The sequence below is a fragment of the Epinephelus lanceolatus genome, chromosome 6 (assembly GCF_041903045.1).
Source record: "Epinephelus lanceolatus isolate andai-2023 chromosome 6, ASM4190304v1, whole genome shotgun sequence".
NCBI classification, from domain to species: domain Eukaryota; kingdom Metazoa; phylum Chordata; class Actinopteri; order Perciformes; family Serranidae; genus Epinephelus; species Epinephelus lanceolatus.
Genome location: NC_135739.1, coordinates 25,051,388 through 25,077,972, shown reverse-complemented (window position 1 = coordinate 25,077,972; position 26,585 = coordinate 25,051,388). Strand labels below are relative to the sequence as shown.

Here is a 26,585-nt window from a genome sequence, read left to right as displayed (position 1 = left end):
CCCAAGTGTGAACTCCAGGTTAGAATTCCTTCAGTGTTCATTGTTCAGGAGGTTGAGGCAAATTATCCAAGGTCTCTTCCTCTCCAAAACAAATGGACCAGGTGTGTCAAACCAGTGAAAACACGTAATAAAGCAGTTTCATGTTACAAATCAGTGCATCTCTGACGCTGTTTGGCATGTCGGAGACAGGCTGCTAGCCTAGCACCAGCTAATGTCTGCTCACCATTTTTCTCTAAGTAACCTTAGATCAAGACGTTCAGGAAGTGTTTACCAGGAGCTGAATTGCCTGCAGAGGTCTCTTCCTTTCCAAAGCAAACAGATGTGGTTATTTAAACCAGTAAAAAAGAGTGAATAAAGCAGTTTCATGCTAAAAACATAAGTATTTTATTCTTGTTTTTAAATGATTATACATAAAAAAAACCTGTATGTAAGCATAATCAGGAAACTGTAGTTAAAGTAGAAAAAATGTCCCATGAATGTGTAAACAACAGAAATTGTAAAGTAACTAAAACTAAAGCTGTCAGATAAACGTAGTGAAGTAAAGAGTGTATTTCCCTCTGAGATGTAGCACAGGAATTAGTATTATTTTACTAATCAAATCACAGATTATTATATGTTTTGGGGGCTTAAAAGAGGTCACTTTCACAGAAAAAACTCAGCTGACTAAAGCTGAGTTTGAGTTAAATGTGAAGTTCTGGATGCTGGCCGGCAGTGCTGTGATGCACAAGAAGGCCGTTGCGAGAACGATGGAGAATGGCAGGATGCAGATGATGCTGTCTGTCGACTTTGTTGCTGTGAGTTACCATGCCTTCTTACAGTTGTTGTAAAATCTCCCCTCGTATCACTGGATACGGGACACAACTCTGATTAAACAAGACCACTGATAATAAAACAATCAAATCAAAGAGCAACACAGCTACAGCAACACCAAAAATCACAAGGCCAGTCTTATTTTGCAATGCATTTTAATAGATTTCACTCCTATTTCTTTATATAGTGTATGCTGCTAGAATAGTAAGCAAATCTTTAGCCACAAACACTGCAACTCCACACTTTCTGTCCACTATGGGCCCTGATGTGTATCTTGAGATATTGCTGTGTTGTGAATCTTTTCTCACAAATGCTGCAACCAAACGTTTTTTTGTCCTGTATGGACTCTCATGTGTACCTTCATGTTATCTTTTTGGCTGAATCTTTTCCCACAAATATTGCAACCAAATGGTTTTTCTTCTGGATGGACTCTCATGTGTCTCCTCAAAAGGCTCTCATTCTTGAGTCTTTTCTCACAAACACTGCAATCCCATGATTTCTTTCTCTTGTTAGCAGATGATAATAGATGACCATGTGGATCTGTGTTCCTGGCTGCCTCTGGTCCTCCACAGTCCTCTTCATCAGCTGTTGTTTCCATTTGTTGAGCTGGGTTGCTGGCTGGAGGCTCTGCCTCTCTGCTCTCATCAGTTTGGCTTTGATGATGCTGTAAGGACTGAGGTTTCTCTTCATCATCTTTGCTCTTGGATATATCAGCCCTCGCCAGTCCTTGAAGCTGCTCCCCCTGGTCTTTAATGTGTGTGGGCTCTTGGTCCCCCTGGTCCAGAGTGTGGTTCAGCTCAGTTGGAACATCTGCAGGGAACACCGAAATACACACAGATATTACAAACAACTGCGACTCATAGAGCTTCTTTGCAGTCACGTGACTATTATGACCTGAAAAATTCAGATGGAGGGTTGGAAGTACAAAATCAATATATCTGAATGTCAGTGAGTTCTCTAATGATTCCTTTGGATCAGTAGTGCTCATTTCTTCAACAAGAAAGATGAAAACATATCTTAATTTACAATCATTTTTCCAGAAGACCAAGAAAATATACAAAAGCTAAACAATAGTGTGATGGTTTTTATATTTTAAATAAAACTGTGTCTAGTTTTGACATGTAGCTAACACACTGACAGATGCCTTTTCCTCAGTACTGCCCTTAAAAATTTCTTTAACAATAAGAACTGAGTTGAAAACAGTTTGGTCTCTTGTAATAAAAAAAAAAAATGCTGCTGTTGCTAGGTTACAACACTGTTATTACATTTTCAGTTAGCATTGTGAATTTTAACAACTTTCAAAAGGAAGTTTTATTCCGCTGTGTTTACTTTACAGCTTTAGTTACTTAGCAGATTATGATTATTATTACAAATTAAATAATTATAGTGTAAAACAAAATAAACTATGATGTATTATTAAACTACCCAGAAAAATATAAAGTACTCACAATGAGCTCCACCATTGCCAGCCGCAATATCAAAATAATTTTAGTTCAGTATATTTGTAATGCAAGACATTTACACTGAACAAAAATATAAACGCAACACTTTTGTTTTGCTCCCATTTTTCATGAGCTGAACTCAAAGATCTAAAACATTTTCTATATACACAAAAGACCATTTCTCACAAATATCGTTCACAAATCTGTCTAAATCTGTGTTAGTGAGCACTTCTCCTTCCTCTCCGAGATAATCCATCCCACCTCACAGGTGTGGCGTATCAGGATGCTGATTAGACAGCATGATTACTGCACAGGTGTGCCTTAGGCTGTGCAATAAAAGGCCACTCTGAAATGAGCAGTTTCGCTTTACTGGGGGGGGGCAGAAAACCAGTCATTATCTGGTGTGACCACCATTTGTCTCACGCAGTGCAACACATCTCCTTCGCATAGAGTTGATCAGGTTGTTGATTGTGGCCTGTGGAATGTTGGTCCACTCCTCTTCAATGGCTGTGCGAAGTTGCTGGATATTGGCAGGAACTAGAACACGCTGTCGTATACGCCGATCCAGAGCATCCCAAACATGCTCAATGGGTGACATGTCCGGTGAGTATGCTGGCCATGCAAGAACTGGGATGTTTTCAGCTTCCAGGAATTGTGTACAGATCCTTGCAACATGGGGCCGTGCATTATCATGCTGCAACATGAGGTGACGATCGTGGATGAATGGCACAACAGTGGGCCTCAGGATCTCGTCACGGTATCTCTGTGCATTCAGAATGCCATCAATAAAATGCACCTGTGTTCGTTGTCCAAAACATAAGCCTGCCCATACCATAACCCCATCGCCACCATGGGCCACTCGATCAATAACGTTGACATCAGCAAACTGCTCACCCACACGACGCCACACACGCTGTTTGCCATCTGCCCTGAACAGTGAAAACCGGGATTCATCCATGAAGAGAACACCTCTCCAACGTGCCAGACGCCATCGAATGTGAGCATTTGCCCACTCAAGTCGGTTATGACAACGAACTGCAGTCAGGTCGAGACCCCGATGAGGACGACGAGCATGCAGATGAGCTTTCCTGAGACGGTTTCTGACAGTTTGTGCAGAAATTCTTTGGTTATGCAAACCAATTGTTGCAGCAGCTGTCCAGGTGGCTGGTCTCAGACGATCTTGGAGGTGAACATGCTGGATGTGGAGGTCCTGGGCTGGTGTGGTTACACGTGGTCTGCGGTTGTGAGGCAGGTTGGATGTACTGCCAAATTGTCTGAAACGCCTTTGGAGACGGCTTATGGTAGAGAAATGAACATTCAATTCACGGGCAACAGCTCTGGTGGACATTCCTGCAGTCAGCATGCCAATTGCACGCTCCCTCAAAACTTGTGACATCTGTGGCATTGTGCTGTGTGATAAAACTGAACATTTTAGAGTGGCCTTTTATTGTGGCCAGCCTAAGGCACACCTGTGCAATAATCATGCTGTCTAATCAGCATCCTGATATGCCACACCTGTGAGATGGGATGGATTATCTCGGCAAAGGAGAAGTGCTCACTAACACAGATTTAGACAGATTCGTGAACAATATTTGTGAGAAATGGTCTTTTGTGTATATAGAAAATGTTTTAGATCTTTGAGTTCATCTCATGAAAAATGGGAGCAAAAACAAAAGTGTTGCGTTTATATTTTTGTTCAGTGTAGTTGTAACAAAGTATTTCACTGTGGTATTGCTACTTTTACTTAAGTAAAAGATTTGAGTACTTTTTCACCTCTGCTAAGCTGCAGCAAGTTCTGGTTCAGCTAGTTAGCTAATCTAATTAGCACCACGGCTAAATTAAGCTACAGCAAGTTCTGGTTTAGCTAGTCTGCTAACCCAATTAGCACCACAGCTAAGTTAAGCTACAGCAAGTTCTGGTTTAGCTAGTTTGCTAACCCAATTAGCACCACAGCTATGTTAAGCTACAGCAAATTCTGGTTTAGCTAGTTAGCTAACCCAATTAGCAGGGTTATCCCTGTGTTTCCAGGGTTCTATGTTCCCCACTTAAACCTGCAAAAAAAGCTTTTATATTCCCCGCTTACACAAAAAGGGTTCTATGTTTCCCACTTGGTTGAGCGGGAAACATAGAACCTTTTTTTGAGTAAGCAGGGAACATAGAACCTTTTCTACATTTTCTATCTCATCTAATTTTTAACAAAATGTTACCATTAAATGAATGAATAAAAAATGAATGAATGACCCAAAATCAGCAGAATGATGTCAGATTTTTTCAGAATTTCATCATGGCCGGTTGCACAGTTTTACCTCACACCTGAGTATCAACTTGTCAGAGGGTGTGTGAGAAACCACGTCTTCTTGGTGATGCAACTATAAAGTCGACTGTTCTGTAGATATGGAGGTCAAAGGTTCAAAGATTCAAAGGTTGGCAAGCACCACTCTCTCTCTCAACAACTTTCACTTACAGTACACCACAAACCAGCAAGTTGATGTGTATTTTTTTAGGACTGTATCCCCTTCAGTTAAAATGTTTGGAATATTTTGAGTTTTGCAACCTCCCTCTCTCTGCCACCTTCTTCTGAGGCTGGTTTGGCTTCCTGGCCCTGGAGCCAGTGGGTGGGGTTGATGAGGTCATTAGGACACTACCTGAACCTGTGTGGATCCTCGTGTTTCTGCCCAACTGTTGTGAACGTTTGTGGTTTCAAAGCTGGCATGCCATATCCTATGCTACTGTGTTTATTTCCAAACTGTAGTTCCCAATCTCTTGTGATACATCTCAAATATCCAATAAATTCAACTCAAGTAAAAAGAACTTAAAACCTTTTTTCCAACTACCTCAGCAGGTGGACTTTGAAGTTTGGGATATTTTTGTTTGCTAATTTGACTGCTAATTTTAGGCAGGAAAACATGAGTAGCAGCATTTTTCACTGGGATACAACCTGACAGCTGCTACAGTTTACTGCTACACAACATTACAACCTTGATTATGCTGCCACCTAGCGTCAAACTGCGGTAACTACCTGTCTATACTATTATGTGACGTAACGATTTCCGAGAATTCAGCCAATCAGCTGTCGCTGGCGTAGACGATTTGAAATTGAAGCGGGCGAAGGCGGAAGCGATGACGGCATAATAACAAACTGAAGAAGCTCTGTTACCTCAACACAACTCGTTTTTTTACCCGAATGGAGTTACATTCACTTTTTAATAACATACTTAGCTGTACTTGTGTCAGTCTTACATGTTTTTATGTCGTGTATTGTACGTTTTTAAAGCAACTTGAGTGAAGTAGCTAGTTAGCTAACCGGTACGCTCATTTTAACGTTTTTATGTTCAGCAGCCGTCAGCCATGTCGTTATTCAGTGTACAAGCGAGGAAGCACACAACTTATTATGACCATCTCATGACCACATCCAGGACACCGGGCAGAGAGCGCCTGGCAGAGCGAAAAGCGACGGACACAACGATAAGCAAAAGTGAGATAACATCCGGAGAGTCTGCGTGTGAAGACAGCAGGTTATCTGATAAAAGCCGACAGGTAAACAGGACTTACATCGTCTCTGCGCTGTCAAAAAGTGGCAGCGGGCAGCAGACTTCTTACCGTGGCCGACTCACACTGCAGAGGCGGTCAAGGAGGAAGACCGGGTCTGAAACAGCGGAGAAAACCATGGTGGAAAGCAGCCAGAACACCACACCAGCTCCGGAGAAGAGGCTGACCCTGCAGCGCAGAACAAGGACTCCCTCAATGGATAAAAGCACACATGTGCAGGGTGGGGTTAGCAGCACCGGCCTGCAGCCAACACCGAAAATACTCAGTGAACCAAACGGTAGGACACCTGGTGTATTGAGATCTACGAGTTTAAGAGAGACTGCTGCCTCTGTGGAAACCCATGGGAGACCTGCGCACTGCAAAACGCCCTCCTCCACCACAAAGCTAGAAGACCAGGCTCGGATCTTTAAAACCCCCACCAGGACGACACAGTTTCAGAAAATCGCCACGAAGAGAGAAGTGTTCGAGAGACTGGCAGGAAAAGATGCACCTAAACCAGTGGCGGTTAAATCTGCAAGTCTAGAGAGGCCCAAATCCCGAGCACAGCAAGTGGAAGACGCAAAACCTGTCCCAGCTCCTCGGGGCAGCAAGGCGGCGTCTGCAGGTGTGCACAAGCCAAACAGCACGCTGCACGTGAGGAAGACATCCAACTCAAGTCAGAGGGTAGACGTGACCCAAACCAGGACCTCCACTCCTGCTCCTGCTCCAGGTCCAGGTCCAGGTCCAGCACCTACCGAGCAGCTCCTGTCTCGTCACAGCCAGGCCCTGGAGCAGCAGGACTCACTGAAGATGGAGAACAGTGCAGTGACTGTTGCAGTCCGTGTACGCCCTTTCAATGCCAGGTTTGTAGGACAACAATTGTCATAACTGAGGGGTAAATTGCGCAGGGGTAGATGATGTCTGTCAGCATTTAAGGGTGTGGGTCTTTAAAGGTGCCATCTGCTCTAATTAAACTAATAATGATAAACTAAGGTGAAGTTTAATCAGACCCCTTGTGCTTCTGGCGTCTCAGTTTTGAGGATATGTTGCTTTTCTTTGTCTGTCATAGGAAACTTAATGTCTTTAGGTTTTGGAGTGTTGGTTGGACAAAACAAGCAATCTGATATCTTGCCTTGGGCTTTTGAGATAGACAGTTTCTCCACCAAATGCTTATTTAATAACATAATCTGCATATTAATTTATAATGAAAATAATCGTTAGTTGCAGTCTTACACTTCAGGCTTTATAGGAATTTCCTTAGCTGGAAAATGATCACTAAACTACAAACAATGTACATTTTTAGAATATGGAAATGCTCAGATTTATAATCAGGAAAAATACTCTTTCTGGTACAACAAATAAATTTATGAAATAATTTCTGTAAATATTTCTGCTCTGTTGTAGGGAGAAGGCAGAGAAAGCATTACAGGTAATCTTTATGAACGGTCAGGAGACCAATGTCCAGCATCCCGACTCCAAACAGAGCTACTCCTTCACCTATGACTTCTCCTTCTGCTCGGTGGATGAGTGTGACCCAGCATTCGCCAGCCAGCAGACAGTGTACGAAACACTGGCCAAACCTCTGCTGCTGAGGGCCTTCGAAGGATTCAACACCTGCCTGTTTGCTTACGGTCAAACAGGCTCCGGGAAGTCCTACACGTGAGCATTCTTTTCTGTTTTAGTTTATTACAGACAGCCTTCTAACACTGAAACTTTCTTAATTGTAAAATTGTTTTTTAATGTATATTTTAATTCATAATTAATCAGTAGTCATTTGATTTGTTTAAAACCTTTGTTGTTTAGGATGATGGGCTTTGGAGAGGAGGAAGGGGTAATCCCACGATTCTGCCAGGAGCTTTTTTCTAGGATGGCGTCCATGAAGAATGAAGAGGTAAAATAAATGTCTCATACAACGCTTTATCTCTGGTTCAGTGCCTCTAACTTATTTTATGCTCCTTTACACCTTTTGCTTCTTCTGTTAGTAAAATTAACTGTTAGAACATTTCATAAAGGAATACTTCACCCACTACATACTGATCATTGGGCTCTTATATTTCAGGTCAAATGCCATGTAGAGATGAGCTATTTTGAAGTGTACAATGAGAAGATCCACGACCTGCTGGTTACCAGAGATGAGCCAAACCAGAGGCGGATGCCTGTGAGTAGTTTGCAGATACTGGTGCCTACATAAGCTAGTCACTTTGCCTGTTGGAGAACGGATAGTTCTTGGAGTTTACTTTAACAATCTATCAAGATAGCATTGAACATCTGACAGTTGCTCATTTTAGTGAAGCATTCTTACTCATAATGCTTCCTGGATAATGCATACAGTGTTCACGGTCATTTGTCGGACTGACTAACCTGAAAGTATATAGTCAAGATAAAATCATGTTGATTTGTGTTTCCAGCTGAGAGTGAGGGAACATCCAGTCCACGGTCCCTATGTTGCTGACCTCTCTGCGTAAGAAACCTTTAATTTCTTTTGCATTATTATACTTCAGTACACTCGAAAGAACATTCTTGAATGCAGAACTGCTCACTTTGTTATTTCTCCACAGGAATATTGTAAGCTCCTACAATGACATTGAGGTATGTTGAAACCGCCGTCAAGATATTTTCTTCTTTAGATCCTTGGCCTTTAGCCGACGCTCTTAAGAAGAGCTTTGAATAAGTGAGCAAGTCAGGGTTCAGTGTCATGAGGAATGAGAGGCCACAATGGAATACAGACATCAATGTTTGACTGAATAATAATGCTTTGAAAGTGTAGTACAGGAACACTTTAAAAGAGGAGTGCTGAGAATTAAAGATATATCCAAAGCCTAGCATAGAAAATAATAATGCAGCTGATAACTACAAGAAAAGTGCCACATAAAGGGATTCAGTCATAATTTCCCGGTGTCCTTGGTTAGGGCTGGCTGGAGCTGGGCAACAAGCAGAGAGCCACGGCAGCTACAGGAATGAACGACAAGAGCTCCAGATCTCACTCCGTCTTCACCCTGGTTATGACGCAGACTCAGGTATGGCCTCTCAACTTCACTGTATGTCACATATCCCACATATCTGGCCTGATTAATTCTTATATAATATACAAATCCACCACCAGATAAGATACGGCACCACATTTGCTTTTCCAAGTTTTTATTAATGTGTAGAGTGTATGAATAAATTAATTCTGGGGTGGACTGTTCCTTTTAAGCTCAGTGTTACACATCTAATGAGTTTGTCTGCTTGTGTGCAGACTGAGTTTGTAGAGGGTGAGGAGCATGACCACAGTATCACCAGCAGGATCAACCTGGTGGACCTGGCAGGCAGCGAACGCTGTAACTCGGCGCAGACAAGTGGAGAGCGACTCAGGGTACACACACACACCACTTCCCTTGGGTATTGCTGCCCAATCATGAGAATAAGCTTTTCTTTGTTTCATATCATTGTTGAGTGGATATATTTGTTTTTTTTGTTTCCTTTTGTTCCGATAGTATGAACAAACGCTACACATGCAAAAATATTGCTAACACATTATTTCATTTTTACTTCAATTTTTCATTAATCTGACATTTTGGGTAACTTGAAAAATTGGCAGCACGAATGCGAAAGAGTCAGTAAATCATTACTTGTATCTACACTTGATTCTTAGACTGAGATTTTAAAAGATTTAGTTCGTTAAAAGCCATTTGCTTGTAATTTGGACCTCAGTGTGTCTTGCAGAAGATGTCTTTTGCTTCTTCATAAAACATCATAATTGTACTGTCTCATTATAGGAGGGTGCGAGCATCAACAAATCCCTGCTTACCCTTGGAAAGGTCATCTCTGCCCTGTCAGAACAGGCACTGAGCAGAAAGAAGGTCTTCATACCGTACAGAGAGTCCGTCCTGACATGGTGAGAGATCAGAATACTTGCACACATGCAGCTGCTGCAGAACTGTTGTTTTGTAAGGTCTCTTAATTATTATTATTTCTTTATATAAACAAAACTTGTCCACCCTTCATGTAGTATACTCAAGCTGTGTCTGATTCATGTAAGACAGACTTAAATGACCAAAGAAAATTAATGCAAATACTTTCACAGTACTTAAAATGAAGAGGTGCATATGTATAGAAATTGTATGATAAAAGTAAAATCTCGCCATATTTTTCATATTTCCTCCAATGCAGTAGTTCAGCAGATCTCATTTCCAATTTCGAGGGATGATCCTGACCAAATCCCATTTTCCTCTCCCGCAGGCTGCTGAAGGAGAGCCTCGGCGGGAACTCTAAGACGGCCATGATCGCCACACTGAGCCCAGCCGGCAGCAACGTGGAGGAAAGCCTAAGCACTCTGCGCTACGCCCAGCAGGCCCGCACTATCATTAACGTGGCTAAAGTCAATGAGGACACCAGCGCCAAGCTCATCAGAGGTCAGACACTCAAAATATCGACACTCAGAAATCTCTGTTGGACTTAATTGAGCTCTAGAATACATTTCTTTATTATTTATACAGGCTGTTTATTTATCTAAGCCTAAATAGTAGTAGCAAGTTTTATGATGTTTTATCAGTATATTTGTGAACCTGTCTGTACATGCAGCACCTGTTTGTCCTTATTCATGAAGAAAACCAGCAGTGGCTTTTCTATACTGAGAAATGTTGTTGCCATAGTCCTGGCATTACAGGTTTGAACAGTATTTGTGCTCTGGAAGAATCTCACAATACGATATTATGCTATAAAGCAACATGTTTTCTGTCTTTTAGCTCCTTCATCTGGGTCTCTTTGTTTCTGTCTCACTGTCTCTGTGTTTTCTCTTTCTTTAAATACGAATGTCTTTCTATTTGTGTCTTGCTCTTGATCTCCTTCCCTCTCCTTCTCTCACACATACCCTCCTGTCTGCCCATCAATCCATCACCAGCTTATGCACTACCCAGTTCAATTAAGGCCTGACCCTAACCTTGCCTCCAGGCCATATTTATGCACTGTCAGCCGCACATGGCGGCTAACTGTCATGCAAGTATTATTTTTCATAAGATGATTGTGCTGCTGTTTGACGTTTTTAGCACTGAGGGGAGCTCTTGCTGTGGATTTCTCTCACACGGCCTGTCAGTGTGTGATACTCAAAGTTAATGCGACTCAGACATTACAAATCAATTCAATGTTGCTCAGTAAATAAGTGACATTGTCTGGCTGTTTGCTGGCAAAATCTGAATATTTCTGTTGGCTCTGAGAAAGTCACGTCTTAGAAGACTTTACAGACGTTTGTGTACAGTAACTCCCTGGAGTTTAACATTGACTGTTAGAAATTTCAGTGTACATTTGCTCTGAACTGCTTGATATTTCAGCTTTTACAAAGAATTTTAGACAAACATTTGCATGTTTTCAGAGCTGAAGGCGGAGGTGGAGAAGCTGCGAGCAGCCCAGATGAGCTCCCAGGGCGTCCAACCAGAGAGGGTCAGGCTGTTCCAGCAGGAGATTGCTGGCCTGAGGAACAGACTCTGCCAGCAAGAGAGAGAAATGGCAGAGGCCAACCGGTCAGTATCACTACAATAATTGTGTCTTTTTCATTAAATCTATCTGAGGTAAAAGACCCAGATATTATCAGTCTTTTTTTGATAGGGTCAAAGTGTAGCAGGTTTCCCCAGTATAAAGAATACTAATAGTGAAGTGATGATTTGAATGTATTCTGTCTTTATAAGTACATATTGTTTGTTTTTTTTTTTCCCATCTTGCACACACTGTTACATAATTTAATTTATCAGCCATTTAAGAAGTGAAAATGTAATGATGCCAACATACAAAGACTAAATTTGTACTTATTCTGTACAGGTAAAAAAGCATAAATTTCAAATATTTTCCTTTTTAAAGGAATAAACAAATAAAAAAAGGGAAAACATACTCATGATAAAGACATTTTGCAAAGTTCATGTTCTCCTTTTCATAAACTTTAGCCAGTGAGGTTAATAAGTGATTGAGTAGGGGAGACATCTGAAAGGATCATGGAAGAATTTGATTGGAGGCGATTGAATTTTTGGTTATATTTATCTTATTTTCTGAAAGGGCATGGAGAGAGAAACTGGAGCAAGCTGAAGTCCGTAAACGTGAAGAGACCAAAGAGTTGCAGGTATTTTTTTGAGCATAACATTCATTTTCATTCATTTTTTTTAGTGTCCTAAAGTGCACACCACACTTTACTGTGTCAAGGCTCTCATCCACTGTGTCCAACAGCTAATAATCTTTCGCCACACTGACCTGAAAAGGTCAAAGTACGAAACCCTGGTACAAGCTGTAATACATTGTGTAAAATAAGTATTTGGAAACTTTCTCTGTGTTTTCAGAAAGCTGGCGTGACTTTCAAAGTGGACAACCGTCTTCCCAACCTGGTGAATCTGAACGAGGATCCTCAGCTGTCTGAGATGCTTCTCTACATGATCAAAGAGGGTCGAACCACAGTGGGCAAGCTCAAGTCTGGGTCCAGGCATGACATCCAGCTGACAGGAGCCCTTATCGCTGACCAGCACTGGTAAAGCGTTTTTGCTTTTCTTATTCATCAAGCAATCTTTCTAATGGAGATATTATCTATTTTCCTGTTTTAACCACAGCAGGCATTCAATGTGGGAAATATATATATATATATGTATTTTTTTTGTATGTTTCAGTGTTATAACAAATGTCCAGGACACTGTCAGCATCACTCCCATGGACAACGCCAAGACCTTTGTTAATGGAAACCTCATATCTGAATCCACTGTCCTGCATCATGTGAGTAGTGAAGATTAGCATCATACTCATCATACCCACTCGTCACGTTTTATTTTATAAATTTAGCACTTTTCATTTCTGTGTTCATGGTTTTCAGGGTGACAGGGTGATTCTCGGTGGAGACCACTACTTCCGCTTCAATCATCCAGCGGAGGTGCAGTCTGGGAAGCGGGTGTCATGCTGGACAGGCGCAGGCGATGGCCACAAAGATTTTGAATTTGCCAAAAATGAGCTCCTCGCGGCTCAAAGAGCTCAGTGAGTGCCAAAGACCAGATAAGAAAAATCACAATACCAATATACCAGCCATCCTGTTCTTTGTAAAATGTTTTTTTCAGGGCAACATCTTTTTTTGCAGACTAATAAGCAAAATCAGAACTCCTCTTAAGTCATCGTTTTGTGTCCCAGGCTGGAGGCAGAAATTGAAGAGGCTCATTTGAAGGCAAAAGAGGAGATGATACAGGGGATTCAAATGGCAAAAGAGGTGGCTCAGAAAGAGCTGTCTGACCAGAAGGCGCTTTACGAGAAGAAGATCCGAGCCCTGGAGAAAGAGCTGGTACGCTAAACTTTCCCTTCTTGTTTTTGAAATGTATGACTAGATAAAACATTTTGATTTTCATTTGTACTGTATTAGTTGTGTGTTGACATTCTACAATTTTTGCCACAATTAATGCCAAAATATAATTAATTCAGACTGAGGAGACTAAGCGGAAGCGTCAGCAGGAGTTGGACCAGCAGAGGGTGGCCAGCCAGATGGCAGAGCTGAAAATGGCCAAGCAGGAGCTGGAGCAGGAAGTGGACACACACAAGAAGCGCATCCGCCTGCACATGGAGGCCCAGGTCAGGGCCCAGAACGTCTGAAATTTCTGTCTCATTTTAATGAATTTCACTATTTTTAGGGGCCTTTTGTACTAGATAGATTTTGTTCTGTTGGAAAGAAACGGACAATTGCACCCACTTTCACAAACTTGTTTACTCTGCTTTATTCTGCTGTCAATATATATTAGCCTTTTCAATTTTTTTTAATGTTAATAATTTTACTGATCTTATTTATTGTCCTCACACTGACTGGCTAATCCCTTTTTTTCCTCCTGGAAGAGGCTGTGTACATCTAGAGTCAGTCTAGACAACTTGGTCTACAGTCAGTGGTACAGAGTAGTAGGTGGTAGAGCTGCAGGATCTTAGAAGTATGGCATTTGAAACAGATCTTATTTCAGCCAGCTTTCTGCATTTTCCCTTTCTTGATCCTCAGAAGTCTGTCTAAGATAAGATAAGCCTGTACTGATTCCCAGAGGGGGCATTTAGATGCTGCAGCAGCAGGCTGACAGAGATAAGAACAGATGAATGGAGGAGTAGAAATAACATATAAGAATGTACAAAATAAGAGCCATAAAAACACAAGAGAAGAAGAAAAAAAAAGAACTATACAAGAGCAGTTAAAGACAAAGTTATAAGGTGACGAGTTGGAAATCTGGAATATCCCTGTAACCATAAATGACATCATCGTCTTCATTTGCTCATTCCCATGATTTCTGATGATCTAAAACAAGCTCCAGAAGTTTTATGTTTAACTGATGGGCCATTTGGGATGTGTTGTGAGTCATGGTGAAGCTTGGCTTCAGTCATAATGTCTTGGCCTGGTGATTTTTAATGTTGTGTACATGTACCATGATTTGCTCCAGGTGATGGAGGAACACCGTGTGTGTCAAGCGAAGATTGTTGACGCCCTGGAGGCGGAGAAGAGGAAGATCAGCAAAGAGCTCGAGGAGATGCAGAAGAAAAGAGCCTTTAGGGAACACTGTACGCTCCAACATGGTGAGAGCTTTCAGGCCACTACTGAGTGCCTATTAGAGCTAGGAACCACAGTGACAGTTCACACCATATAAGTTCCAGATTTGTGGGTTTGTCCTTTTTAAATCGGAAATGTTACAGTAGAGAGAGTTTGTCAGGACCCATGTAAACATTTAAAAGAATGCTTCACCTGCAGAATGACCATTTGTATATCAGTAACTAGCCGCAGGTTACCTTGAATCTGTGAAGAGAAGTTTGTGTTTCTCACATGCCTCCACAGTGAACGGAGAATCTAAATTTAAATCTCACTACATCTCCGTAACATAAGTGTCTGAATAATGTTTGTGAAAACACAAAGTTATAGTAAGGGTAGTATTACTTTTTGTACTGGGTGACTTATCCAACAGAATTAAAATGTTGTGTTACAGATGTTACAGAGTGAATCCTTTCTGTCCAGTGCTATCAAATCAGGCTGACATAAAGTAAATCTAGGACAGATGCTCTGACTCAGGGCTGCTGGCTCTAGTGAAGTTAATGTGTTTCATTTCTGTATTTTAGTGTCTCCACAATGGGACGCCATGAAGTTGTCCCTGATGATCGAGGAAGCCAATAAGATCAGCGCTAAACTGAAGAAACACACAGTCTTCAGCAGGTATGAAAATACAAGATTGGGCCTCAGCTTATACATGATGTGATTTATTACACAGGTTACAAACCCATCAAGAATCAATAAACCTATTGAAGTGTCAAAGGAGTCGGTATAATTTTCATTAACATAAGCCAAAAATCATTTGACTCTCCTCTTTTGTAGACATGAGAGCTCTGAAGATGAGATCCAGAAGCAGGGCGGTCCGCTGCAGGTGCGAGTTCAAAACACAAAGCTGGGGATCTCCACTTTCTGGAGTCTGGACAAGTTCCAAAACAATATCGCTGCCATGAGGGAACTCGATCAGGTCTGCCTTAAATTAGTTCTGCCTTTCAATTCATCACTTTTTTTGAGTTATTGAAAGTAAAGAGGAAAGTCTTGAGAATCTGAAACCTGAGGAATTAAAAATATCCTCAAATTAAAACGAGAGTAAAACAGAGCTGATTCCTGATGTGGAAACTGGCTGTACTTTTGTAATGATATTTTGACCAAATTATAAACATACAATGGGTGCCACAGATGTTGCTGTGAACCCTTACCTAACAGAAGGAACCTGGGAACATGTTGTCCCAGTGTCCTACTCATCTAAAGACTTGCAGATCAGATGAATTGAAGACTCGATTCCCATTAAAGGTGAATGTTTTCGCTCTGTCAGACTTTTTGCTTGTTTCGAGTGTTTCCCAGTCCGAGGTTGCCACAGTTGTAAAATTCCTGCAAAGGTTATGACATTATAAAAAATGTTTTTCAGGTCTGGAAATGGTTTGGAATTGACAGAATGTCTTTGTAGACGTTTTGAATATGCATTGTTTTGGATATTGTTCAAAATATGTTCATAAAAACCCCACACCGATCAGATCAGCATTGCGTCATCCCCAAGGCCGGGCCTCCTTTTGGGGGAATGAAACATGCTGCACATCAGGAGAGAAACAGGAAAATGCGGAAAAGCTGTGTGTAGCACGTTAAGACTTCCCCACTGAGATTTGAGCTACATCAGATACATGAATATTCACTGTCAGTGTGGTGAATCGCTAAATGATGCTGGTGAAAGTTACTATTGATGGGTAGCTAGCTAACGTTAGCTTGAGTGGGAGGCTGCTAGTAATGCTACAGTCATACAATTAAACAGCATCAGACTATTATCCCCAACTAAATCTCAGTATCTTCAGTTTTCTATCCTCCAAAAAGGGGCTTGGTCTTGACATTTTGCGAAGTACCCATGTGTGCCTTTCTGGTCTATTGGCATATGTAACAATTATGCGGTGGGAATGTATTAGCAAGTAAAGTTAGCAAGCGCTACCAGTTTGCAAATGCCTGGGAAAAATGTGTTCAGTAATGTATGGCTGTGTCATTATATAGGCCTACCTTTTTTGAACCACTTAAAGTCATGAAAATGGTCTAAAAATATTATAGAAAATTTTTATAAAAGTTTTGAAAAGTCATCGGTAAAAATGCATGGGAACCCTGCAGGTTGTTGGGCCAGTTTTCTTCTGATCTTTACAAGGAATAGAGGATGCTGAGAATATTTAGCGGACATGTTGATGGAATTTTACTGGACAGTATTATTGAACACTATACACAGAATCAGAATGATCATGGATGTAATGTAATCATAAATATATTTATACCCCAAAGGATCTCAAGACAATGACGGATATACGAGTAGACTCATGATCAAGCTGATAAACAAGCGCCAGCAATATGCTTGAAAATTCAAAGCAAGCTTGTGCATACCTGCTTATTTAATTTGACTATTACTCTAATAAGCTGCAGTATTTTGCCTGTCGAGTGAAGCGTATTCAGCCAGCCGGTCTGTCTGTTCCTCATTCTGCAAACTAAGAGTGTGACATCAGCTCAAGTGCGATTGCCAATTTCCCAGGCGTTTGACCTTATTTACAGTCCAGAATGGGTTGTTTTATGCCTGACAGAGGGATGCTGCCTCACTTTGCTGCGCTTTTCTCATTAAGTTGAGTAAATGAGACTGGGCATGTCAGCAATAGTTTACTCTCCACAGGGGGATTCCACCTCTAAAGATGACGATGTGTTTTATGACCCCGATGATGAGTGGGAGCAAGATATATCGGCCTCCTCTGCTTCCACCTCCTCCTCCTCACGCCGGAGGTAATTATCCAGCTCTTCCTCTCTCCTCCTATCCATCAACCTCTTTCTAGCACCTTACCTAGATGTTTACATTAGGTGTTGGGGACTTTTGGGGATTACTTGAAATATGTGACAAGGCAAATGTAATCTTAAATGCACAGTCCTCATGCACAACTGAACTCAAAGCCTCTTGCACTCTTTTAATGTGGACAATGTGTCAGGAAAATGGATGTACTGTATGTGGAAAGTTGAACTGTATGTGGATGGAACACGGAAAATCATTTTTTTTTGTCAAACAGTTTGGAAGATTTTGGTTATTTTCACAAAGTCATCTTAGTTTCCACCAATGTGATTTACACCCTGGCACGCGTTTTTGACATTCAACACATCCTTCTTTCTCTCATGAAGAGCTGGTGTGAAGTCGCTGCCCACAGAATATTTCCTTCTTTATTATTTTTCCTCTGTTCATTAATATCATTTCCATGAAGGCCAAGCCAAGGGGTTTAGAAAAGGAGAGGGCACTGAGGGTCCCTGTGTTGCTCACTCTACAAACCGAGAGAGAGAGAGAGAGAGAGACAGAGACAGAGAGAGAGAGAGACAGACAGAGACAGAGAGAGACACACACACACACACACACACACACACACACACACACAGCACAGCACCTGTGGTACATGCAGAACCCCCGACATTTTCCCCTCACATTGTTGTTATTCTTGTCAGGCATGCTTATGGTGCTCCTGGTGGTGCCTGAACTACCAGCAGACCCAGCCAAATGACACATGGCACAGGCACTGTGGTTCCTTCCTTCGTCCATTCTCTCCCTGACTCCAGTGAACCCATGCCTAAGCCTCATGGCCACAGTCATAGCTGTTTACTGACTTTCCCTCCTCTGAGTTTTTCATAATAATGAAACTGTATTCCCCTGTTGAACTAATTTAACCCCACATGAGTTCAACACAATACCAAATCCAAATCTAAATGTGCCCATTCCACACTTAAAATTAGATTATCTTAACCATGTCCAGAGATGAAGAAGCGCTGCCTACATTAATAAATGTAGTCTGTCTCCAATCACCTCATAATGTCAGCAAAATAATCAGAGCTCTCAGATCTAGATAGGAAATCCCCACAAATTAAAAACATTGCAGGCAGTACAGAGAGTAACAGACCTCAAGATTGGTTTATTTTAAAAAGTACTGGCACAACAAAGTTACAGGCAAACCTCAAGCTGCAGTGAGTATAATGGTTTCTGCAAAAAACAGTCTTTAAGAACACATCAAATTCACTCTACGTACACTTGAGCATCAAATTATTCTGAATGAGAACTAATAATTATGAATGGAAATATAAAATGTTTGCAGGGTACTCACAGCATTTTGGTTCTGGTTTGTTTGGCATCAGGAGCCGGAGCTTCTTGAAAAGCAGGAGAATCTCAGGTCGTCTCTATGAGATCCGGGTACATCCGATTCAGAGCCTCCACAATGGCTCCTCGCAGTCTGCTGGTGAGATACTGAACAAAATGACCTAAAACAAGTGTTAGGGTTAAAATTTGTAAATCTGTAAAATGCTTATCCGTAACACAGAGGAAGTTGGGGAATAAACGGACCAGATGCTACAATTGATCATGCAACAAATTAATGTTTACTATGATGTAGTGTTGTAAGAATGAGGTCTGGTGAGGTCATGTCTGTGTACACTGACTCTTCAATTTGTCTGTCCCAGGGTTGATGGGTGGGGCCAAACTGCCCTCCACCCACTCCGGCAGCCTAGACTCTGCCATGCTTGGCATCTGCAAGGAGCTGTTGGGCCAGTCCGTGGCCCGTCTGCGTGGTTGTGGTGGAGCTGAGGAAAGCATGGCGGACAGGTTGGCCTCTGATCTGCACTTACTGTATGTGGCGGTCCAAACCATAGCTGACCAGTATGACAGCTTGGGTGATGACAGCCAGGAGAATGGTGAGACTTAATCTAAAATGAAGTACTTTATGAGTGACAACAAAAACAAACTGATGGGGATCCAAATAAATAACCAAGCCGATGCTTTTCTTCCAATACTTAAGAACATCTTGTCAGGGTTTTGGGATTTGAAGCCATTTTTTCCATTAATTCAGTTTAAATAAACTTAAATCTTTTAAAGAAATAGTCCAGACTCTTGTTAGACAGCCAAGGATCTTATTTCCTTGGCTGATTTACTGTGTAGGTGGTGAACCAAACCGTTATTATGCCTTTTTCTCCTGCAGTGTTTGCGTGTAGCTTGGTCGCCAAGACTCAGCTGATCAAGGCCACCACAATCATAGAGAGTGCAGTGTTTGCTACCATGCAGTTGTTTGCCAGTGTTAAACCCTCCTCCGGCCGGCTCTACTCCATCGCTGAAGAACTCAAGACCCAAGTCAAGAAGATGGGAGGATTCTTCCAGCTGCTCATTCAGGTAAACACAAAAATACCACACTGCGTTTAAGGTATTCAGCAGCACAGTGTTGTGCTTTTTGTGGCATTTGCAGCCAGTGTGCAAAATCTGAGCTGAAAAATGATTTTCAGTTGAGTGTAGTTTGGACAGTAGGTGGCTGATCAAAATGCAGAGCATTAATTGACGTGTCTTAGCTCTGAGCTGTTTGAGCTGTCTATGGAAATGGCAAAGCGGAGGGAATTCTCAACCTTGAGCCCCAAACAGAACATGAATATATGGAAAATAAATCTAGATTCCCTACTAGCCTCAGCACCTAAACAAGCACAGTTTTGCTCTCTTACCCCTGATTTTTCACATTCTCCAGCATTTTCATTTATTTACCGACCCTTCAGACTGTGTCGAGCATTTTGTCGGCTCGCTTGCATTGATTTACTGTTAAATCAATTTTAATTCATCCTGTTTGTTTGTGCTGACTTGATGCTGACTGAAAATAGAAAATTTTCTACCCATTCAGGGTTGCGAATCTGAGATCACTTCAATGGTAACGGATGCACGGAGGAAGAGCAGTCAGTGCCTGGATGCAGCACTGCTTGCACTGGGCCACCTGGCGGCGGTGACAGGCATGCCGCTGAATGCTATGGGGCTGCGTGCCCAGGCCACAGGCAAGGTAACAACGTCATTAATATCACAGCAGTTACTATCTTTGTCAAAGCTCTGGGGTCCACTGTAATCAAACCTCTACTCTGCAATACTTGAGAATGGAATATTAGCCGTGTGGATCTCAGCAAAGAAGCTGGTGGAGGATTATTGAGCTGAATAAGGATATGACATGCTTGATATGTTACTGTGCAAACGCTGTGGTTTCTCATGTTGTGTTAAGCGGGGCAAGGAAATATTTAGAGTTGTCACTGTCTTTCAAAGGTGCACAGTGTATTATTCAACAGTGACTAGCACATATTTGTATACAAAGATAACAAAAAAGACTCCCAATGCTGCAGATAATTTACCTGACAGAGGATCTTTGGGAAATGTAGTGACAGAATAAAAAACATCAGACAGCAATGATCCGTGTGACCCAAAGATGTCAAAAAGTGGGGAAAAAGAACTTGGAGATAAAGCGATTGGCCAGACCAATATGTAGGGCAATATTAGATTCTTGCAGCTATATTGGTATTTGCGCTTGTTGGCCATAGACCGCAAATTAAGATGGACGACATGACCACTCCCCAAGAGTGAAGCCAAAACTGGTGGCTGGCTGCAGGACAGGTCAAGGATAGTTTTTCTCATTTTATGTAGTTCTTATCATGCTGATTAATCTTCAAGTCTTAATTTTTCTGATAAGTTTTGTCATAACTAGTTATTTTATGCTATGAAAAGGGAGTTTGAAATCATGATCGACAGCTGTATGTGCCAGCTGGTGTGTATGTGATCAGTGGCGCTGCTTGCGATTGGTCGTATGGCAGGAACTTTAAACTGCTATTGTGCAGTCCTTGGTTATAAATGATGTCACCAGCACAAGATGGCAGCAGCCATATCCAGGATATTTTGGCTTCATTTTTGTACAGTTGGGGTAAAGTAGAGATGTGTCGTCCATCTTTATATACAGGGTTCCCACAGTCATGAAAAACCATGGAATTTAATGGTCACAATTTTTTGCAGTTTTGTAAAAAGCATGGAATTTGTTGTGTAATGAAATTGTTCAGTAATCTTCCGTGGATCAAATTAAATCAAATTTTATATAGCACATTTAAAAACAACCGCAGTTGACCAAAGTGCTGTACAAATCAAATGAGTAACACAAATATCCTTCCACATAGTGTAACATAACGGTAGATGTATTCTCTGCACCTGTCAACATAACATGGCTCTAATATGTGCTAATGCGTGACATTTTTTGTTGCCATCATATACGTTTCTTCATATTCTTCCCATGTTCCATCTTTCCCCTAATGTATGCTTGCTAGCTGTAATTATCTTTGAATGAAGTTTGAATCTATTGTTTGAAAAACACCTGGCAAGTGGAGCAAAAAAAAAAAAAGTAATGAGTCATTGAAAAGTCATGGAAAAGTTTTGAAATTTCGTCCATGAAAATGTGTGGGAACCCCGTATTAGAGTCATTGGTGTCGGCCAAGAAGTAACAAGAAATGGTAGCACATAAACTAGGTTTGAGGTAATTCACAGTGTCACCATAACATAGTTTGTCAGTCAGAGAGAACTAACATATTTATTTATTTAATTAATTCATACATGCCTTGGTCACCATTCTTTCATAAAAACTAATCTTAGGGATCTGTATCAGGATTGTTTGTGTTATGTTTAAGGAAAATACAATTAGCTGATATATCGTTATCAGATTGTTTCTTAACTCTCAAATATCAGTTTCATTATCGGCCTCAAACATCCTGTATTGGTCAGGATATACTTCTAATACTCTGTCCTAAACCATCAGGGATATCCTGTTTTTGTGTGTATTGGGTTTTGCAGCTTTTGGTTATCAAAAATATGATAATAAAAATGTGCTTTGTTATTCTATGATTACATCTTTTCAGCAATCAGTTGTCACGTGTCTGCTGAAGGGGACCAATAAGGGCGTCAGCGCTCTCCTGGAGGAGAGCCTCACCATCACCAGAGAGATGCTGAGAGATGCTCAGCTGGCCTACCCCAGGAACCCAGTAAGAGATCATGATCCTGTCACTGGTTGTCATGGTTATATAATTAATTATGTGTTGATAATTTACTTTCTGTAATGGTGTAAGTAAAAAAAATCTTAAAATGTGGTGTAATCATTGATAATCCATCTGTGCTTACAGCTGCTGCAGAGCCTAAAATCCAAGACGCTTGACTTAGCCTGTGCTCTGCAGAACTACATGCATTGCCACATCACAGTAAGTTTCAGCAGCAAAACCAGTTACTAAGAGTTACGGTGACATTTGAAAAAAGGTTTAAATCATAGGAAACTAAATATTTACATTTGCAATTACATGGGTGTCAACTGTGTTGGCCCTCTAGAAATGTCATCAGCAATTCTCCAGCTCCTCCCTCCCATAATTCCCCCTCTTTTTTTTCCCTGGTGCCAACACCTGACTCAGTTTTTGACATGTCACAGTAGGAAAAGCACAGGTGTAAACAATGAAGTTAAAGATGGCTGAATTCCATTTAGCTGCTTTGATTTCAGGATCCTGGTATTGTGCATGCTCACTGTCACACTAACTGGGACTCTTGAACAGAACAGAGCCGTCGTCAGTGTCATTAGTAACATGTGTGCTTTTTCTACTATGACAGCTCAAAAGGTCTATGAAGAAGTTGATTAATGGAATTGGCTATCAGCTATCCACAGCTCCATTCCAAAAACTGCTGGTATTTGTTTGGGTAAACTACAGCTGAAAGACAGAATACATGCTCAGCAAAGCCTCCCTGGATATGTAAAGGTTTAAAACAGTCTTCCATCGCGACACAGGCTTCAATGTTACAGATTAATACCCCCACACACAGCAGCCCTGTTAAAGATGCCACTCAGCCTTTATTGCTCCTGTAAAGCTCAATGCTCTGTAGGCTTATCTCGCCGCAGTCGCCCCTTGACGATCGTTCAGGTAATGAATGTGTTGAATGAAGTGGCATCAGTCACAGCTAACAGGCTTGTTTGCCGTTATCTTAGCCACACAAAGTAGCAGTTTTTTTTTTTTTTTGTTAAAACCAATCATTGACACGTATAAGCGCTGGGGCATTTTGCTGCCCATAATGTCATTGTAGTCAAATAAACTTGAGTTATAGCCTGAGGCAACTACTTGTTGTGTTTTTTTTTTTTTTTATTTGAGCAAAGAATTTAACACAGGACTGCACATGTGCACGATCGCTGATGTAAATGCATCTGTAAATTACATTGTAGTTTTCAGCTCATAAGAAAAGCCCCATTAGTGATTCAGCTGTTGGTATAAAAGGGTAAAAGTTGCTTTTTCAAGGATTTATGAATTGTTATGGCAGCTAGTAAAAAAAAATACACTAATGTTAAAGTGTATCTGTTAATATATTTAAATATATAACTTTTTCATTTTACATTTTCTGCTTTACTGTAGTTAACTGGGGGAAGGATGCCTTTAGATTTATGTCATAGAAAAGAGCACATCACCATGAAGCCCCATTCATTCAGTGACATCATTTGCATCTGTGTGTGTGAGAGTGTTTGTAATGCATCTGTGTGATTGCTAAAGTGGTATTAGGCTACATACAGAACTGGATGTGACAACTCAAAGATCCCTAGTTAAAATATCAAGTTCAGCTGGGAACATGTAGCTGAGGATTATCAGTAAAAGTTAATTTAAGTTGAGCTTGGTTGTTGACAATTTTTAATGAACTATATAGTGTCCAATGGTGTGCTCTTTATTATGTAATTGTCAGTTGTGTTAAATTTAGTCTTGTTTATTTGCTGTCTTGTATTCATCATTTGGGTGTGCTTTTTTTCCAAAAAGGAGAGAGAGACTGACCCTAAGGAGGTGGAGGAAGGGGAGGAGGAGGCCTCGGCTTCCCATCTGCAGAGACTGAGGACTGCAGCAACCAAGCTGTTCCAGCTGAACCAGGCCATCAGACAGCTGCATTCCTCCCTGTCTACCGCTCTGCGAGGTGAAGCTTGTGACATACACACAGTCTGGATGTTTGGCTGAAACTTTTTTTTATTTTGTTGCCATAATACTTGTGGTGTTTTTTGGATAAATATTGTAGGTTTTTATGGTTGGTTAGACAAATTAACACTCCTCAGCTTAAATCTAAACCACATCACTGCAGTTGTAGGTGTCACCTCCGATATCTGACTGTCATTCTCTTTCCAGCCAAAGACAGAGACTCCAACCTGAGCAGCAGCAGAGAGCTGATCTCCTCCTCTGCCAAGGCTGTTGGTGAGCTGATCACCGGTCTGTCCAAGGACGGAGCGCTGACGCTGTCCCTGCAGCTTCCCGTTCTTCAGAGCGTCTTGACCGCACGCGACGAGCTCCACTCTGCCCTACAGTCCCTGTCCTCCTGGAGGTCACAGGAGGCGGGAGAGAGCAGGAGCTCTGGTGCTTCAGATAAGAGCACAGAGGATGAAACCTCAAGTAAAGAGACTCACAATGCTGTTAGAAATCGAGTCGTGAGTAAGTTAGTAGTGTGCCCTCTCCCTGCAGGTGTGTCGGCCACAGGCAGCCTACACTGGGTGTGATGTGCTTTTATATAATGTGTTACTCTATGATGTGCTCACATAGTGTATGATTTACTGTAAAAAATTAACTGCTGATGTAGACAAAACTTTTTCTGATAACAAATGGGTCGTGGGGATTTTTTTTTTTTGCACACTCTGGTATCACCAACCTGGCATCACAGGCAGAAAACACTGCAGAGACTTCTTTAGTGCTGCCATCCAAGTTGGTCAGAAGTTACTCACATTCGTCCCTGTCTGCTCTCTAAATGTGAGCAACATCTGCCTTTTTTAAGGGCTATTTTTTCAATTAAAAAGAAAGTAATAAATGGGGGAAAACAAATTAATGCTAATTAATATGTGTATGCTTCAAACTACAGCAGTAATTCCTATCATCATGTCACTTTTATTCATTTAAATATACAACATTTCAATATACAGCAACTCAGGTACTGTGTTTTGTAAAAAAAAAGAAATATATATATATATTACACACTTTCTCCCCACTCTTTCCTGTATATAATTTCTTGTACGACGGCATGTTTTGTTCTCACGTTTGCATTAAGATTAGCTCTTATATATTGTGCGACACACTCTGCAGCTATTTGCACTCAGGAGGGACTGGTATAATCAGTGTTTCTTCATGTACATTAACACAGATGTGTTTTGTTGCCTTTAATGCTTTTGTATCACTTGGTAAATTTGATGTGTCAAAATAATACAGCAACTTGTGTTTCTGCAATAAATTCATGTGGCTTGGTTTGACAAGGACACAAAGCTTTCATACTGCATGTCACTATTCTGTAAACAGTGAACTGATTGTGACGACAATACAGTCAGTGGGAAATGTTAAGCAATCAAAACATTCATATACATATTCCTTCATTGCCAAGGAGGTTTTCGCTTACAAGGAATTTGCTTTGGTTTTTGTTGCAAATATAAAGCATACAGTGTTAAAAGGAAATAAAAATAAGGCAAATGACTAAAAAAGTTACTATAAAGATATGACAATTTAAAAAGTAATATAGCACAATATAGCTTAGCATATAAAGAAGCTGCAGTTTCGTGCAGGATGGGGGAATATGCAAAAGTTGACAGTGGAGCAAATATGTGCAATGTGTTGTGCAAGGTGTGCAATTATGTACTGCATAAAGACCAGGCATGTCTAAAGTCTGGCCCAGGGTCCAGTGTGGCTCTTGGGCCGATTTAAAACAGCTGTCAACCCCTCTTTCAAAATATACTCTATGTGGCCGCCACACAATATTGGTTAATCAAGGAGGTAACTTTGCATTTTTTCTGTTCGCCTCACGATGGCTGGATCATCGTGCAGTTTGAAGACATGCACCAAGCAGGAACTATGTACGGAGACACACATTTCCTGCTAAGTATGGCCACATAGAAGTAGCATAAAGTCGACAGCGAGGGCCACAATTTTCAGGAGCGGAGGAAAGTTGAAAGCTTTTTCATTTAACACTTGCGTGTGTCTAATTTGTGTGATTTTTAATTTTTTTTTTTTGATAACACAGATGATGTAAGAAGCAGCTGGCCCCCGGATGTTTTCACATTCTCTAATCTGGCCCCCAAAAGTCTGGACACCTCCTGATACAGACAGTGTCTGTGAGGTCCCGTGCCTCGTTGACAAGGCCCTTTGCATTTGGAAACAAACTGTCTGACATGAGGTTTTGGTCCTGATGGATCATAGCCTCCTGCCAGAAGGGAGGTGTAACAAGAGAGTTTGTGTCCAGGGTGGGAGGGGTTGGCCAGGGTTCTGGAGGCTTACAAGTCCTGGAGGGACGGCAGATTACGGTCAATCACCTTCTCAGCAGAGCATACGATATGCTGCAGTCTCCCTTAGTGAATTAAATGTAGTGAATTAAACACTGAAATTACATGACAAGACTCCACAGGCTTACACATACTACATATTGATCTCTATACTCTTACTATTACCATGATATTGTTTGCTTGTTTCTGTTG

General features: G+C 41.2%; 1 protein-coding gene and 1 long non-coding RNA gene across 2 annotated transcripts; one reads left to right on the top strand and one right to left on the bottom strand.

The window, feature by feature from the left end:
• Positions 1-948: 948 nt before the first annotated feature.
• LOC117253433 (uncharacterized) lies at positions 949-5,987 on the bottom strand. The gene is made up of 2 exons (XR_004501396.2): positions 5,853-5,987; positions 949-1,620 (listed from the first exon to the last, which is right to left on the bottom strand). It is a non-coding gene; the product is annotated as an uncharacterized LOC117253433 (long non-coding RNA).
• kif14 (kinesin family member 14) lies at positions 5,361-25,390 on the top strand. The gene is made up of 29 exons (XM_033620867.2): positions 5,361-6,643; positions 7,185-7,439; positions 7,584-7,671; positions 7,840-7,938; positions 8,189-8,241; positions 8,339-8,369; positions 8,690-8,797; positions 9,019-9,135; positions 9,539-9,657; positions 10,002-10,174; positions 11,131-11,278; positions 11,805-11,868; positions 12,083-12,267; positions 12,404-12,506; positions 12,604-12,761; positions 12,912-13,059; positions 13,197-13,343; positions 14,186-14,318; positions 14,853-14,946; positions 15,106-15,247; positions 16,952-17,058; positions 18,442-18,542; positions 18,763-18,993; positions 19,278-19,465; positions 19,959-20,111; positions 21,994-22,116; positions 22,255-22,329; positions 23,911-24,061; positions 24,268-25,390. Exons 1-29 carry the CDS (start codon positions 5,601-5,603, stop codon positions 24,630-24,632), a joined length of 4,902 nt encoding a protein of 1,633 aa, XP_033476758.2. The 5' UTR covers positions 5,361-5,600; the 3' UTR covers positions 24,633-25,390.
• Positions 25,391-26,585: the final 1,195 nt, after the last annotated feature.